Genomic DNA, 15,328 nt, shown 5'->3' with positions numbered 1-15,328 from the left:
GTCCCTTCGGAAGCGGAATAAAAACCAGCACACGTATTGATACCGAGGCTTAAATAAACGCTCTTCTGCGGTACCTGCTCCGGGGCTCTTCCCCGGCAGGGCGAGGTTCCCCGCTCCCAAACGTCCCCTCGCACTCCTGCCCCGCTCGATCCCGGGCGCATTTGGGCACCCGGGGCCGGACACCGAGGCCGGGCTGCAGCCGGGGTGCCCGGCGACGCCTGCACCCCCCGCCCCGCCGGCGGCAGCCCCTGCGCGCCCCGACGGGGTCTTGGGGGGCTGCGGGGGACGCGGGGGGCTGCAGGGAGGGCCGCTGGGGCCGGGGAGGAGGCGGCGGGCCGGGGGCGGGCTCGGGTCTGCGGAGGGGGCTCAGCCCCGTAGGGCCGGCGATGGAGCAAGTGAGGAGAGGGGGAGGAAAGCTGGCGGGGTGGAATGAGCGGACCCCTTTTTGCCCAGTTAGGACGCCCAGCGGGGCAGAGGGCTCCTCTCCGGTGCCCCGGGGCGGTGGGGAGGGAGAAGGAGGAGGACGATTTGGGGGTACGGTGCCCCGTAGGTGACCCGAAGGCCGTGCTGCCGGGGAAGCCGCCCGCACGCCGCTGGAGCCCGGTCCTGCAGGGGATTTGGGTACTCGGGGCGGGGGGGTGTGTGGGATGGGGTGTCAGGGAGAGCGGCACACAGGGGTACCCGGCGTACCGACCCGAGCCGGGGGCAGGGGGCAGCTCGGAGGGACGCTGGCGACTTTTTGGTTTTGCGACAGGGTCCCGGCAGCTCCGCGCCGGCAAGGGAATGGGGTTTGGACGGCAGCTCCCTCCCTCCCTTATCCCTCCCTTTTTCCCTCCCTCCATCCCTCCCTCCTTCCCTCCCTCCTCCCCGGCCCGTTGTCAGGAGCAGCGATAAGCGTAATTCCCCTCTGAACCCGCTGCCAAAGTTTGTGGCGGGGTCAAAAGTGCCCCCCACCTCTGCTCACACCCGCCCCGTCTCGCCCTGGGTACCCCCGCACGGCGGCGGGCGGCGGGGGGGACGGGGACACCGGGGACGCTCCCCTCCCCGCCTCCCCCCGCTCCCCGCCGCCCCGTTGGGACGGGACGGGGTGGGACGGGCCCGTCGCCCCTCGCAAACCTCCGCTCTGCGCGGAGAGGCCCTGCGTGCCCGTGGGGGCTGCCCGCGCCCCCGCGCGCTCCGCCGCCTGCCCCCGTGGGTGTCCGCGGCGCGGGGCGGCGGCCGGATCCCCCGGGGAGAGGGGTACGACTTGCACCGCTTCGCGCCGTTTTTATTTTAATTATTATTTCCCCCTTTTTTTTTCCCTTTCCGGTGCTTTGTTTCGCTTTTTGCTTTCGGAGCGAGTCTGAGGCAAGTTCCCCCCGGGCTGCGGGGCTCCCCCTCGGCGGCCTCCCCGCTGCCGTCGGGGGTGGCGAGTGGAGGTGGGCCGCGGGTTGCCGCGCCGTTTGCTCGCCCGGCTGCTGCCCGGCCCGAGCTGCGCCCCCCGGGCTGCGGGAACCGGGGAGCCACCGGCATTCCCACTGGGAGCCGCCGGGAAGCGGGGAGGGAGGGCGGGATAGCGATGGGGCCGTGGGGAGGCGACAGGGGTTTTCCCCCCCTGTTTTAGGGGGGCTTTGATTTGCCCCCGTCCCCAGGGACAGGAGCCCCGGCGGCGGTAGAGGGGGTTCGGGGGTGTGTGGGGTGGGTCTCCGGGGGAAGCGCGGCCCCGCGCCCTCGTAGGCTGCAAGCGTGGGGCTGGGCGCAGGGGGGAGCCACGGGGGCGGGGGGTGGTGGGTAGAGCGGGACGGGGAAGAAAGGGGGGACCCGGAGGAGCGGGTGCAAACTCCGGCAGCTCGGGGAAGCCGGACCGTAGCCTGCCACACCGGGGCCGGGGAAGCCGAGTTAGTCAATATTTATCCTTATTTGCCGTTCGCTGCGAGGGAGGCGGAGGGAGGCGGAGGGAGGCCGGGCCCAGAGGGGTCGGTGCCGGGCGAGCCCGGGGAAAGTTCCCCCGGCGGCGGCTCAGCCCCGCGGGAGCTGGGTGCCCGTGTCCCCGCGTGTCCGTGACACCCTGACCTCACGCACCGCGCCACCAGCCTGTGCAACAACCCGCCACGAGCCCGCACGCGCGGAGATTACGCGAGAGAGGCACAGGCAGCGTGTCGTGCCGGGATCTTTTTCTTAGCCATACGTTACTTCCACGTCTATCCTTTGCCTTTATTATTTATGTGGTGCCGTGTGATATACATTAGAGCCTCGGATTTGATTGGCGTTTGCGATGACAAGACCTGTTTGTTAAGTTGTAAGGCTTCCTCGGCTCCCTCGCTTGTTAAATGAACTCCGGAGGAAGGATGCCACCGAGACACAACAATATAATAAATGTCAGGGATATCCGCAGTGCCGAGATCAAATGATCAATCCTTGTCCCCTAGATAATCATTTTAAATTCGCACAGGGGGAGATTGATTTTTTTTTTTTTAAAGCCCTTTATTAATTGCTTCCTCGATTATTATTTTTTCCCCTCCTCCTGTGGAGGTGTTAACTCTGGTGCTGGGGGCACCTTTGGCTTAATTAAACGTATTTTTAGTGTTTTAAGGTCCTGCTAATTTTCAGACCAGTCCCACGCTCCCCCGGAAAAGAAACAATGGCCCCTCGCTCGGGCGAGGAGCCTCCTTTGGTTGCGATTCAGAGCAGAGGGCGGCGTGGTGATGGGCTCTGATTATCTCAAACTCGAGGCGAGGGAACGAGAAGGACGTAAAAAGCCAAACGACCAGAAGACCAAATTCCTCTAAATAGCAGCTAACCCTTCGCGTTAAAGCCCGAGGAGAGGAGACAGAAACAAATAGCTGGAAAGTCGGCTCTCCGCTTGAGGATCAAATGGTGCGGAGAGGGGCTAGAAATGCCGGCGCTGTTATCTGGAGATGAATTTCAGGCAGCTATTCAAGCGCACAGAATGATCATTATTCCGGGAGTACGACAAAAATAACAGCAGCCTTGCAAGAGCAAGGTGGGGAAATCATTGCCAGTTCTATCTTAAATCCGGCAGGATATGTTTCGATTAATAAAAAAAAAAAAAAAAAAAAAAGGCAGACTATTTAACGCTCTATTTGTCGTGTGCAAACTCTCGTGTTAACAAATTACCCCTCTGCTGCACGCAGCGGGGTAGCTCTACATCCAAAGAAACATCTTAGATTTTCATTTTCCCCGACAGTATCTTCAGACGACATAATAACGGTAAACAAGAAAACAGATCCTGCAATGTTTACGCTCATCCGGAGAGCCCCCCAACCTACGGATAAACACCCCCCCCCAGCCAAGCACCCCACTCCAAATCCTCCGAACACACCGACACGTATCTCCGAGACACCTCGCAAGTTGTTTAACTGCAACACACGTCCCCCTCCGCGCACCCACCCGCCCGCCCGCCCGCCAGAACCGGCAACACTTCCAAAACAGCATTTTTGGTTCGCTGATTATTTTGACCATTTAATTAAGCGAAATTAGCTAAATAGCAAATCAGGTAGAATTTCCAATGATTACAACAAATGCACATCTCCGGCTTTTTATTCATTACCTTTTTTTATTGAACACTCATTTTCTTTTCCTCTTGACAGCGATACATTTAATTGCAGGAGCACAGTTATTTGATTAGCTGTGGGTCCGTTTTTACTCACAGTGTTGCCACGCACAGGATGTCCTTACAATCAATTAAGCCTTCCTCCACTTTCAGTTCTGCAACCCGTGTACAGATTGCAGATACCTATTTTCATGTTTTCCTCTTTTCCTCCCCCCCCCTTTCATTCCTCTCTCTCCCTTCTCTCTCCCCCTCTTTTTCGCTTTTGCCTCTTTGCCTCCCTAAATCAAGGTGCAAAGATGCCAAAGAGTGATGAAATGAAAAGAAAGCCAATTGCTGGACTGAGGTGGGGGAGATAGCTGCTAGGAGTCCGCCTGCGACTATGGAGCAGTCAGTAATTGCTGGAGACAGGGAGAGCTGGGGGTTGGGCTGAGGTAGCCATGTATAAATAGTGTGATCTCAAATTGAAAGGCATAAATAACAGCAGGAGTGATCTAACCCTATACAGCCCATCTTCTACGTGCAAAAACAGCGTGCGGAGGACGGCCACATCTCCGACTGAAAACAAGTGGATCTCTGTGGATAAGATCACCGGGCAGCCATGGAAGAACTTACGGCTTTTGTATCCAAATCTTTTGACCAGAAAAGCAAAGAGAGCAGCGGCGGCAGTGGCAGCAGCAACAAGAAGGAGACGATCACGTACAGGGAAGTTTTGGAGAGTGGGTTGGCTCGCTCTAGGGAGCTTGGAAACTCTGACTCTAACCTGCAGGACATGACCGAGAGCAGCAACCATTGCCCGGTGCATCTTTTCAAAGACCACGTAGAGAGCGACAAGGACAAACTGAAGGAGTTCAGCACGGGCAGGACGGCGGAAGGTAAGAGCGGGGCTGGCCGCCCTCCGCCCCGCGCCCCTCGCCGGCAGCCCCGGCCCCCTTCCCGGCCCCCGGCGCTCCGCAGCGGGGGCGAACCGGCCCTCCCGGCCCCGGGGCTCCGGCCTCGGCCCCGGCCCCGGCGGGGCTCGCCTCCCGCATCCTGCCTCCCTCCTCCGCCCGCCTCCCTCCCGCAGCGGCGGGAACATACGCTTAGAAACACGTACGCCCGCATGCATAACGTGAACATAGCCGTGAAAAATAAGTCGCAACTTCGGTCCTCCTCCCCACCCCCCCACCCCCCCATCACCCCCCCACCGCCGCCAGTCCCCGTTTCACATCCGAAATCGATGAGGTGCGTTAGGCGTTCGCTCGCCCGGGGGAAGGGGGCAGCGCAGGACGTCAGACATTTTTGTCTATCTGTGTATTTTTGTACGAGGAAGCCTTGTCCGGGGAGTTTTAATGCTTCAGAAGACCTGTTCTTCCTGCTTCCGGGCCGTCAGGATGCTGCTGCTTCTTCTGGGAGAAAGCTGGATGCGGAGAGGGGCTCTCCCTGGACATTTTTGTCTTCCTCCGGTCAGCCTGCCCTAGCCAGAGGCTGCGGCCGGCGGGGAGGAGGAGGAGGAGGAGGAGGAGGAGGAGGAGGAGAGGAGCCTGGCTCTAGGGGAGCTGCCCGGGCCCGGGTGAAACGGAGCATCCCTGCGGAGAGCGGGACCGGCCGGCCCTGCCGCCTGCTCCCTCTGTCCCCTGCCTGCCCTTCTCACCTGGGCCCGGGCAGCGCCGCCGCCCCCCGGGGCGCGGGGACCCCTGACCCAGGGTCGAAATGCCATTCCTTCTCTCAGCGGGAAGAAATTAAAATTTTAAATAATTTTTTAAACCGATCCAGCTAAAAATTACGCACGGGCTCGCAGGGGAAGGAGAGAATGAAAAGGGCGGGGGGATTAGAAAGTTGAGAAAGTGTCTCTAGGCAAGTTAGACAGGTGGACCTGCCTGGGGAGCTACTGGCTAGCTTGGGGTAATAAAAAACGGTTAATAGGTTGGGGAACAACAACCAGTCTTTCAGCTGTTTCCTACTGTTTGATCTTGTTTAATATAACGTTGGGCGAAAGGCAATTTAATTTACAGCCCAAACGCTTATTTAATATCCTCCTCTCTTTCACCCCCTCCCCAGACAGAAGGACCGGGTGTAATCACATATTCGGGTACCCGTATTTCTGCACAAGCCAGTCCCACTCAGCGCTGCCGCTTCTCCTTCTCTGCTCGAGAGATCGCAAAACCAGAGGGTTCAGTTCAGAGGAATCATTCGCGCAGGAGATGGTTTTAAAAAATGAAAGCAGGGCATGCTCCAGGAAGAAAAAAAATCTAAAAAAAAAAAACATATATAATGCGAATGAACGAAAAAAATATATCTCTATTACTCCCCCTTTTCCCTGTGTATCGAAATTCTGGCTTGTATGTTTAGCTAATCTAATCTATGAAGAGGGGCTGGGGGTGGGGATGGAAGGGAGGAGTTGGAAAGAGCTGAGATGCTTGTGACAGTTTAAATTCATGCCAGGTTTCAGCCTAATTTCAACTGATTCCGGCGTATGATTTCAGTCCCACCGATACGCTAGTTAATATTTTATACCTTTCTCGGACATGCTGTAGCCTCGGATCTCCGAAAGGAGACAGAGCTTTTGAACGCGCCTAATTTTCCCTAGGCATTTGCTGGGGTAGCACCCTTGTCTTTTCCTAGGGGTTCCCTTTAGAGGAGAAATGCGAACAAAATGCCATTTAAACCCACCAGCGAACACCCCCTCTTCGGAGGCCAGACCCTTCCCAAAGTTTTGTGCAGCCGATAGCCAGCCCGGAGCCGGGGAGCCCGGAGGAGAGGTTACGGCCGGGGCCGGTTTTCATTTCGGAAGTGGAAACGAGCACTTCGGCTTGGGTCCCTGCCTTGCTTAAACCCAGATGCAGTTCGGGACGGTTTATTACGATGCAGTTCAGGATGGTTTATTACGTTCAATTAACTTACGGTTTACAGTTAGTCATTTGCATTTTGGGATGCCCCTAAGTATACAGGATAATATATATGTGCATGCGCAAGTTTGTGTGCGTGTATACATACATATATATATATATATATATAAAATCCGTGTGTATTTGAGGAAGGAAACTGGATTTAATTCGGGATCATCCGCAGATGTGCCCCCCAGCCCCACACCGCCCTGAAGGTGAAGCGGGACAAAGGCGGCAGCCGGGGCAGACACATCCCGGGACTCTGCCGGTGCCCGCCCTGGGTGAGCGCCCTGCGGGATGCCCCGGGCAGGCAGCGGGGCCCGGCGAACCGGTTCAGCCTCCAGAGGTGCCTCTGCTCCAGCACCTCTCCTTTTTTCGTTAACTGGATTCAAATGAGGGATGGTGTTTTAGGCCGCCTGGCATTGGCGGGGTGGGGGGGAAGGGGGAGAGGAAAGAAAGCTAAAAAGTCAAAACAAGACACACACCCCGCACCCCCCCCAAGACAAAAAAGGGCAACTGTTTTCCCCCTCTGTCCCCCGGCACAAGCCTGCCCAGGGTCTGCCTCCTGTCGCAAGCTCGCCCCGAGCCCTGTTGGGCTCCATCAGGACTGGGGCGGGGGCAGGTCTGCTGTTTTGGAGGGGCTGAGGGGCACCCACAGTCCCTGCGGCTGCTCGCCCGCCCCAGGGGTTTCGACCCGCCGGCAGGTATTTTGGGGGAAGGGAGGGTGATGAGGAGAGGGACGGACGGTCTCGGTCCCAGGCCCGTGGAAAGTTTCTTTTACGAGGCAAATATTTTCACCGTGGCTTCACCACGACAGCGGGGGGGGAGCTTCTTGCATAACCCTCTCTACTTTGGGAGAAAACGGAGAGGCAGAAGCCCCCTTCTCCCGCCTCTTCCCACCGCCTGGAGGTATCGAGGGTCCGGCGGTTTCCCTACCAGCCCCTTCCCCGAACCGCCCGTGCCAACCGGCTACACGGCTTCTTCCTCACCCTGGAAAAAAACAAAATTATTTTTATACCCGGGAGGGGGGTCCCCGGCCCGACCCCCAGCCCCGCTTGCCCCTCCGACCTGCCGGGGCCGGCCCGGGGACCCCCCTCCCGCCAGCCGGGTACGCTGAGTTTGGGGAGCAAAAAGGGGGGGGGGGGACCCCCGTGTGCTGCGGAGAGAAACTTCGGCGAGGTGCGAGGGGAGGCTCAGTGTGGTTTTCCTCTTCCCCCTCCCGGCAGGGATCTACGAGTGCAAAGAGAAGAGGGAAGATGTGAAGTCAGAAGATGAAGATGGACAGACCAAGCTCAAACAAAGGAGAAGCAGAACCAATTTCACACTAGAGCAGCTGAATGAGCTGGAAAGACTTTTTGATGAGACTCACTATCCGGATGCCTTCATGAGGGAGGAACTAAGCCAGAGGCTGGGACTGTCTGAAGCTAGGGTTCAGGTAAGAGAAAGGCTCTGTTCCTGGAAACGTCCTCACCTCACTTCCTAACTGCCAGCGGATCCTAGCACAGTGCCCCGTTTCATCCAAAGCGGGGAGGTGAAGGCAGAGACGACACGTGTGATGGGGAAGCTGTTTGCAACTCCGCCGTACCTGTCCTGCCAAACAGTAATACTGCTCTGGGAATACCTGCCCGTGCCTTGCATTTCCTAGGAAGGCGGTTTAATAGTTGGTGGTTTTTTTTTTTTTTTTTTTGTGGGGCGGTGGTAGTGGTGACAAGTCTCTAATAACTGAGCAATTCGCTATATTTTTTAATTATTGTATTTTTCCTTGCAAACATGCCATCAACTCTTCCTTAAACCTTACTTCCTCCCCCTTTCCCTTCTTTTATGGGGCCGTTCTGGGGAAAAAAAAAAAAAAAGCCCAGAAAATAATCGCCGTGAATAAGGCTAGACGGTTTGGGTGCTGAGGGACGGGATTAGCCAGAGCCGGGGGAAAGGTGCCCGCTCTGATTCGCAGAGCAAGCGTATGAATGCATGGCACCCCATCTGGCCGAGCCTCCCCCCGTCCCTCCCATCCAGCTTCAGATTCAGCCTTTGAAACCTTGCAAATAGGTCCGGGTTGCTGCGGTTCTGGGGCCATCAGAGCTGTCTGTTTGGGTGGCTCCACATCCGTTATTTTAGAATCTGATTTTCGGTTTGATGCAGGTGAAAAATACACCCCCAACCTTAAGCCAAGTAGGGAATGCATCCCCCAAACAGATGTCTCATTAAAAAAAAAAAGGCCGAAAACCCACCCTAGAAATAATTAATAAGCTCAACCTGTGGCTCCCTGAGCAGGCCTAGAGCAGGAGAAACCTGAAGGCAATCCTTTCTTAGGTTATAGCTCTGTGCTTGGCCTAGCAGACCCAACCGAACCAAACCCCGAGAAGAAAAAGTCACCAAGGCGACCCCCCCCCCCCGCTCCAGCAAAACGCCTTCACACCCCGGAGATGCGGGATGCGCCTGCATACGCACATCCGTCCCTACACGTGGGTAGGGCGTAGGTGCGGGTGTAGGGATGTGGGCACGGGTGGGACGCCTTCGTGCCTACCCCCGTCCCAGGGCACAGCGGGAAGCCAAGGAGCACAGCCCCAGCTGGAGCGGGGAGGGGGGTCGCCTTGTCCCCCTCCTTGAGCGTGACCCAGCGTGGGAAGCAGAGAGGCAGGGTCCCGCTCCGCCCGGCCCCGCGCAGCAAGCCTTTGCCTGAGCAAGCGACTATCTCGCTTTAAACAACTGCCTCCTGGAGGCATTTCCCGAAATAAATAGAGTAGCTAGGTTGGTTTCTTTCTTGTTTTGTTCTCTTAAAGGCTCTTTTCTCCCCTGAGCTCCTGCCTCTCTCGCTATAAACCGAGCTGGGCGAGGGATGGTGCCGGGCACATGCCTTAGGAGGGGCGGCTTGCAGGGGATATTGCAGGGGTTCAGAGTGCTGCTGGCCTACTTTCTCCTGGAAGATTGATCTAACCACACCATATAAATTAATGAAAAGATTAAACTTTTGCTGAAGGGGACATCAACTCTTATGTCATCTTCCCAGATCTTCTTACTTGGGCTCTGTAATATCTTTCCAAGGCCTTGATGTACTGTTTCTATAAAAATAAATTACTTGTAATTGAATTCTGCACTCTTTCTTTCAAGTACTTTATTACTGAGCAGCACCTTAACAGGATGTTCATAGTTACAGGAAAATTGGTGCTTCAAGTGCTTACAGATCTTAAAACAGCGCACCAAAAAAAAAAAAAAAAAAAAAAAGATACTGTTTCAGGCGGAGATTATGAGAAATTAAAAAAAATTTAATAAATCTAATAACCTTACAAAAGAAGATTGAATGAAAATAAAGCTAGAAATAAAAGAAATATCGAGAAGGAAAAGAGGAGAAATGGATAATTAATTAGGAAATAAGGAGAGAGCTTGATATCCATCAAGAAAGGGAAGCAGAAAAAGGGGAAAAAGGGGGAAAAGGGAAAGGGGATTTTTTTTTTAATACTTTCAGAATTGTTCCTCTAATTCCTATCTGAACCGCTTGTCCCTTGCTGTTAAAGGATATAGTTTCAATTTAGTGTGGAAATTTGCTGTAAATAAATTGAAGCTCCTATGGTAGCTAGTCCTTATTAACCTTTTATTTTTAGTGTTGTACTGGAAACTCATATCACCCAGCTGTCAGGGTTATAATTGAAAGTTATGAGACCATAGTGAGGAGCAGGCAGTAATTCAATTACAACAAATATCTTTGGGTTTATGGTGCAGGGCTAAATTAAATGTCATTATTCACTGTCTCTAATGGAAATCAAAAGGAAATCAGATTAGAGCATTTGTGAAAGAAATCACTGAGTGATCCTTAATGAAGAAATAACTGTCTAAAACAGTGTACTGTGCTTTACTTAGCATATTCATGACTAATTGGAATTGATCGTGAATCACACCAAGCCTGATTTATTATCGCTTAACGCAGTGGCTAATTCATCACTTTTATTCCTCATAACCTTATTTTTTCATAGCTAAAGGGAAAGGGCACTTCGTTTTCCAGATTTAAATATAATTTCTGTTTGAAAGATGTTCTGATTTGCAAGAGAAGTTGTTTAAACGCTGCTTAAATTCCTCCTGACAATTTATACTCCTCGGGGGGGGCGGGGGGGGGGGGGGAGAAGAGGTGACGTGGGGAAGACACACAAGGAGATTTCCTGCAAGGATTTACAACCTTAAAAAAAAAAAAAAATTATTGTCACTACAGCACGATGATATTTTGCATGGCCATTTAAAAAAAAAAAAAATGTGAATCCCTAACGGCCCGGTGGAGAGGAGAAGCTTTGCGTGTTGTTAATATTTGCGTATGGCTCGTACGGAAAACCAGGCTTGTGCCGTGCTGCGCGTTTCGGGTCAGCGAGGCGGCGGCGGTGCCGGGCTAGCGCGGGGAGGGCTGCGCTAGCTACAAGCCGGCGGGGGCCGGAGCCGTCCGTCCGTCCGTCCGTCCGTCCGTCCGTCCGTCCGTCCGTCCCCGCGGCTGCCCGCTGCGCGCTCCCCGCCGGCCACCCTAGGCAGGAAAAATGGTGCTCCAAATGGGAGAAGGCCAATTCCTACTTAAGAAAATCACTGAGGTACCCGAGGTAATTAATGCCTTTGGAAGCCTTTCTTTGCACTAATTACTCCGTTGTAAATGACCATCATTAAGGCAATTGGAGAAAGCTTGAAGGGAAAATTTGATGTAGGAAGTGCAGTTAGTATTAATTAACCGTATGATCTCTTGGCAAGTGCAAGAACATCAAAGGCAGTAGGTGTTTACTTAGCTACAAGATTTTATCAGCGGTGAAAATCAATGTTTGTCCATATTCGGTAGGTTTCGGTGTAAGGACGAGGGTCCGCAAAACCTTTTGGTCCGTGCCCCTGAGGATCCTTTGGGGAGAGCCGCTAAACCAAGCGCCTCGGAAGGGGGAAGGCGATGGAGGTCTGAAATGCCCCTGGAAAAGAGGCTGAGGCGGCGCAGTGGCAAGTTCTGCGCTCGTTGGAGTCGCAACGGCCGGAATTAGGGCAGGATTATTGGATTACAGGCGTTTCTCGGGTAGGGGCGTAAGAGCTCCTTTACACCCCAGCCTGGAAAGATGTTGCTCTTGTCCCTCCAGAAGTCTGCAGGGGCGGGTTTTGTTTCCTTTTAACGTTTGGTGAAGGGGGAATGATTCAGCCCCTTTTGTACAAGTTGAGCATCTCTCACCTTCTCTGAACTCTTCATTGGCATCTTCGTCGTTCCCCAGCCCCCCTCGGGAGAGAGCAAGCGGTCCGGGCGCCGGGTCAGGCCCCAGGGGCCCGGCCCCCCACGTTGGCTGTCCCCGGGTGGGACTGGAAAGGGTCCCACCCGGCCTGCCCGTGGGCTTGTTTTAAGTGTTTGCGAGAGCGGCCCCTCGCTGCAGGCGGGTGGCACAGGGACGGCCACCGCCCGCCCGGGGGGCTCGGTGCGAGGCAGCCGGCTCCCCATCTCCGTCCCCGGCGCTTCCCATCTCCTAGGGTCGGCTCCCGCTAGGAAACCACTCCAAAGAGCAGGGCACCCCCCAAAGAAAGAGCCGCCCAAAGAAAGAGCCCCCCATCCGTAGCACACAGAGGGGCTCACTCCGCCCGGGGCTGAGGTCTCCCCCTCGGCTGCTCCCGAAGAGAGACCTCAGCAAAGTAGTGCGGGGTCCCTCGCCTTTCCCCTCCACCCCTACCCCTGAGATAACCCTCTCTCAGCAGCTGCCTAGTCTACCTCCATTTTTGCTGTTGTGTTTGGGTTTGGTTTTTTTTTTTTTGGTTTTGTTTGCGTTTTCTTTTCACAGGTCTGGTTCCAGAACAGGAGAGCAAAGTGCCGAAAGCAGGAAAACCAGATGCACAAAGGTGGGTGAGGGGTGAGGGGTGAGGGGTGCGGGTCGGGCGGGGGGTGGCGACCGCGGAAGCCCTGGGCCACCTTCGCCGCTCACCCGGCCCCGTCTCTCCCCGCAGGTGTGATCCTGGGAACCGCCAGCCATTTAGACGCCTGCAGAGTGGCCCCCTATGTGAATATGGGAGCCCTGAGGATGCCTTTCCAACAGGTAGTTAGCTCCGGTTTTATTTTCCTTTCCCCCGGCAAGCTCCGACCCCCTTTCGTTTGCAGGGGAGGAAGGCGGACACGTTTACAAGTGCCATTTATATAGAAGTTGGCACGTATTAAAAAACAGGCTGTAAAACTTCGTGAAAGAGCCCCCGCCGGGCTGCCGGGAGCTCAGCGCCCCTCGGGCCCGGGGAGGGGGCCGAGCGGGGGGTCCCGCGGCCCCGGGAGGCGCCGCCGGTGCTGGGCCCCCCCCGAGCCCCGCCGCCGTGTGGTGGGCTGGCACACGGCCCCGGGGCCGCCCGCAGACGTGGCAAAGGCTGCCTGGCCTCCGGGGGCGCATCGCCTTCCCGGGACGGGGGGGAAGCCCACCCGCACCCCGCGGGGACGGGGCGGTCCGGCCCCGAGGGCTTCGGTCCCCGCCCGGCGCGGGAGAGTCTCCCACGCGGTGGGCGAAACCCTGAGGGGGAAACGCTATGCGGACCCTCTCCCTGTCGTTCTCGGCCTCCTTCCGAGGCCTGGCCTTTCCCCATGGAGGCGGCCGCCCGGGAGGCGGGGGGTCTTCTCCCCGGTGCGCTGCCCCGGGAGCGGGACGGGAGCGGGGCCCGGGTCGTTGGCCCAGCCCCCCGGGGGAAGGAAGTGGGACGAGGGGGTCGCAACTCCGTCCCGCTTCCAGCCACCGCTTTTAACTCCCCCCCACCCCCCCCTTTCTTTTTTTTTTGGTCAATTAATCGAGGAATCGATTTTTCCCAGCCCAAAGGGACCCTCCACCACCTTCTCCGTCTCGGAGACACGTGGAGCTGACAGATTAATTGTATTGATTTTTAAAAAGACATATTTGGACCAAAATAATTAAATGCATAAATAAACTCTTCCCCCACCCCTCTCCGAACCCACCCGGAGCTGAAATCTCTCAGTCAACCCCAACGTGTTTGTGTAGGTCGAGAAACCTCCAAAGCAAACACCAACCGGGTATAGAAGGGACCGGTGGCCAAAGAGTTTTTAGAGAGGTATAAATAAACATCCCTGGAAAAAAAAGTTAGATATATAAAAAAAATAGCTATTTAGCACTTGTTGGCGCCTGTGCGTTGGGCCGCATTTATTTTTTTTTTTAATTATTATTTTTTAAATATGGGGAGAGTTAGGCGCGCCCCTGTGCCCCTGGCGAAGCGCGGAGCGGAGCTTCGCCGCGCTGCGCGCCTGCCCCGCCCCCGCGGGCGAACAAGCCGCTCTTTCAGCCGCCGGGGTACCGGGAAGGGTCGCGGGGGGGCACTGGGGGGGGGTGGGGTACCGGGGGGGCGCCGCGGGTAGGCGCCGCGGTGCTGACGCCGTGTCTCTGCCGCCGCCGCCCAGGTCCAGGCGCAGCTGCAGCTGGAGGGCGTGGCCCACGCGCACCCGCACCTGCACCCGCACCTGGCGGCCCACGCGCCCTACCTGATGTTCCCGCCGCCGCCCTTCGGGCTGCCCATCGCCTCCCTGGCGGAGTCCGCCTCCGCCGCCGCCGTGGTGGCCGCCGCCGCCAAGAGCAACAGCAAGAACTCCAGCATCGCCGACCTGCGGCTGAAGGCCCGGAAGCACGCCGAGGCCCTGGGGCTCTGACACGCTTCGGCCGGGCACCCCTCACACCCCAACTCCCCCCCTCCCCGCCACCCCCGTCCCGGGTGCCCGCGGCGGGCGTCTGTGTGACCCCCACGGACCGCCGCTCTGCCCCCCCCCCCCTCCCTCCTCCTCCTCCTCCTCCTCCTCCTCCTCCTCCTCCTCCTCCTCCTCCTCCTCCTCCTCCTCCTTTCCCCCGGCCGCGGGGCGAGCAGCGGGCGCTCCGGGCCGCCCTGCCGCCTTCTCTCGTTTTTGTTATATATTTTTATTTTGAGTTTTTTCTTTTTTTTTTTTCTTTTTTTTCCCCCCCCATTCCTTTCCCCCCGATGTCTGCGAGCGCTCGGCGGCAGCCTCCTCCTCCTCCCGCCGCTTTCCTCGCCCTCTCGCCCCCAGAGACTCGGCGGCCGGGGGCGCCGGGCGAAGAGGGAGGCCGTTGGCGGCCGTTGGCGCCGCGAGGCACGGTGGGGACCCTCGGCCCGCCGCGAGGCGAGGGCGGCCGCCTCCCGCACCGGGCACACGGGCACCCCGGGGGGACGCGGCAAACGCGCACCCACGAGTCGGAGACTCCGCGGCGGATAAAGTAGATGGGAGGAGAGGAAAAAGGAGGGTTTAAAAAAACAAAAAAACCAAACAAAAAACCGCCCACAAAAAGAAAGGAAAAAAAAAAAAAAAAAAAGGAAACGATCTCTAAATTATGTTAATCTGTGAACATTGGGGACACTTTGGATTTTTGACCCTGGCAAAAGTGATCGCTCCAGCATAACGTCATCTGCTGCTGTCAGTTTTGCTACCTTGTGCATGTCTCTAACTAAACACGTTTTGAAGATCAGAAATATATTAGAACGAAACTAAACAAAACAAATAGTAATAATAATAAATAATAAATCCTTGGGGCTGGTCTCCATTAAAGATGACATTTCTTTGTTGCCAACAGTATTATTTCACTGCCATGAATCTCTTCCATCACTGAGGAGCTGCTGCTGCAGAACTGGTTTGAATTTAAATGTGGAATTTCAGATCTGAGGCAAGGCAGTTTTTTTTTTTTTTTGCTTTTCTTTCCTAAAAAAAAAAAAAAGCAGCAATAACAAAAAATGTGCGTCTCAAATGGCTATGTCCTTTGAAAGGAGAAAAAGAAAGAGACCAGAATTTACTAAGCGCTAGTGATAACTTGAAAGATGGGAACAATAAGAAATGCACCTGTTTTACCAGAATCACCTGAACTCAATGAGATGCAGCGTGTCATAGAAACAGGTCCATTTTTCTAATTTTTTTTTTTTTCTCCAAATGTCTGGATCT

The 15,328-nt window shown here is 55.8% G+C and overlaps 1 protein-coding gene across 2 annotated transcripts; it reads left to right on the top strand.

Annotated features, from left to right (window-relative positions):
* The first annotated feature begins 4,151 nt into the window (after window positions 1-4,151).
* Window positions 4,152-14,035, top strand: SHOX (SHOX homeobox). Of its 2 annotated transcripts, none has more exons than XM_064471077.1 (5): window positions 4,152-4,425; window positions 7,644-7,852; window positions 12,189-12,246; window positions 12,352-12,440; window positions 13,790-14,035. In XM_064471077.1, the coding sequence occupies exons 1-5, from the start codon at window positions 4,152-4,154 to the stop codon at window positions 14,033-14,035; spliced, it is 876 nt and encodes a 291-aa protein (XP_064327147.1). The 2 variants fall into 2 exon arrangements, with proteins under 2 accessions (XP_064327147.1, XP_064327225.1); XM_064471155.1 differs by lacking the exon at window positions 13,790-14,035 and adding an exon at window positions 13,190-13,240.
* Window positions 14,036-15,328: the final 1,293 nt, after the last annotated feature.

This window comes from Phalacrocorax carbo, chromosome 1, assembly GCF_963921805.1.
Source record: "Phalacrocorax carbo chromosome 1, bPhaCar2.1, whole genome shotgun sequence".
Classification (NCBI taxonomy): domain Eukaryota; kingdom Metazoa; phylum Chordata; class Aves; order Suliformes; family Phalacrocoracidae; genus Phalacrocorax; species Phalacrocorax carbo.
Note: the sequence above shows the minus strand (reverse complement) of the source record. Positions and strands in the feature narration are given on the sequence as shown.

Bases quoted from the DNA above. Each gene is read 5' to 3' on its own strand.
- SHOX (XM_064471077.1), top strand. From the start codon at position 4,152: ATGGAAGAACTTACGGCTTTTGTATCCAAATCTTTTGACCAGAAAAGC. The intron at 12,247-12,351 runs GTGGGTGAGGGG...CTCTCCCCGCAG, and splicing joins GGAAAACCAGATGCACAAAG to GTGTGATCCTGGGAACCGCC. The intron at 12,441-13,789 runs GTAGTTAGCTCC...GCCGCCGCCCAG, and splicing joins TGAGGATGCCTTTCCAACAG to GTCCAGGCGCAGCTGCAGCT.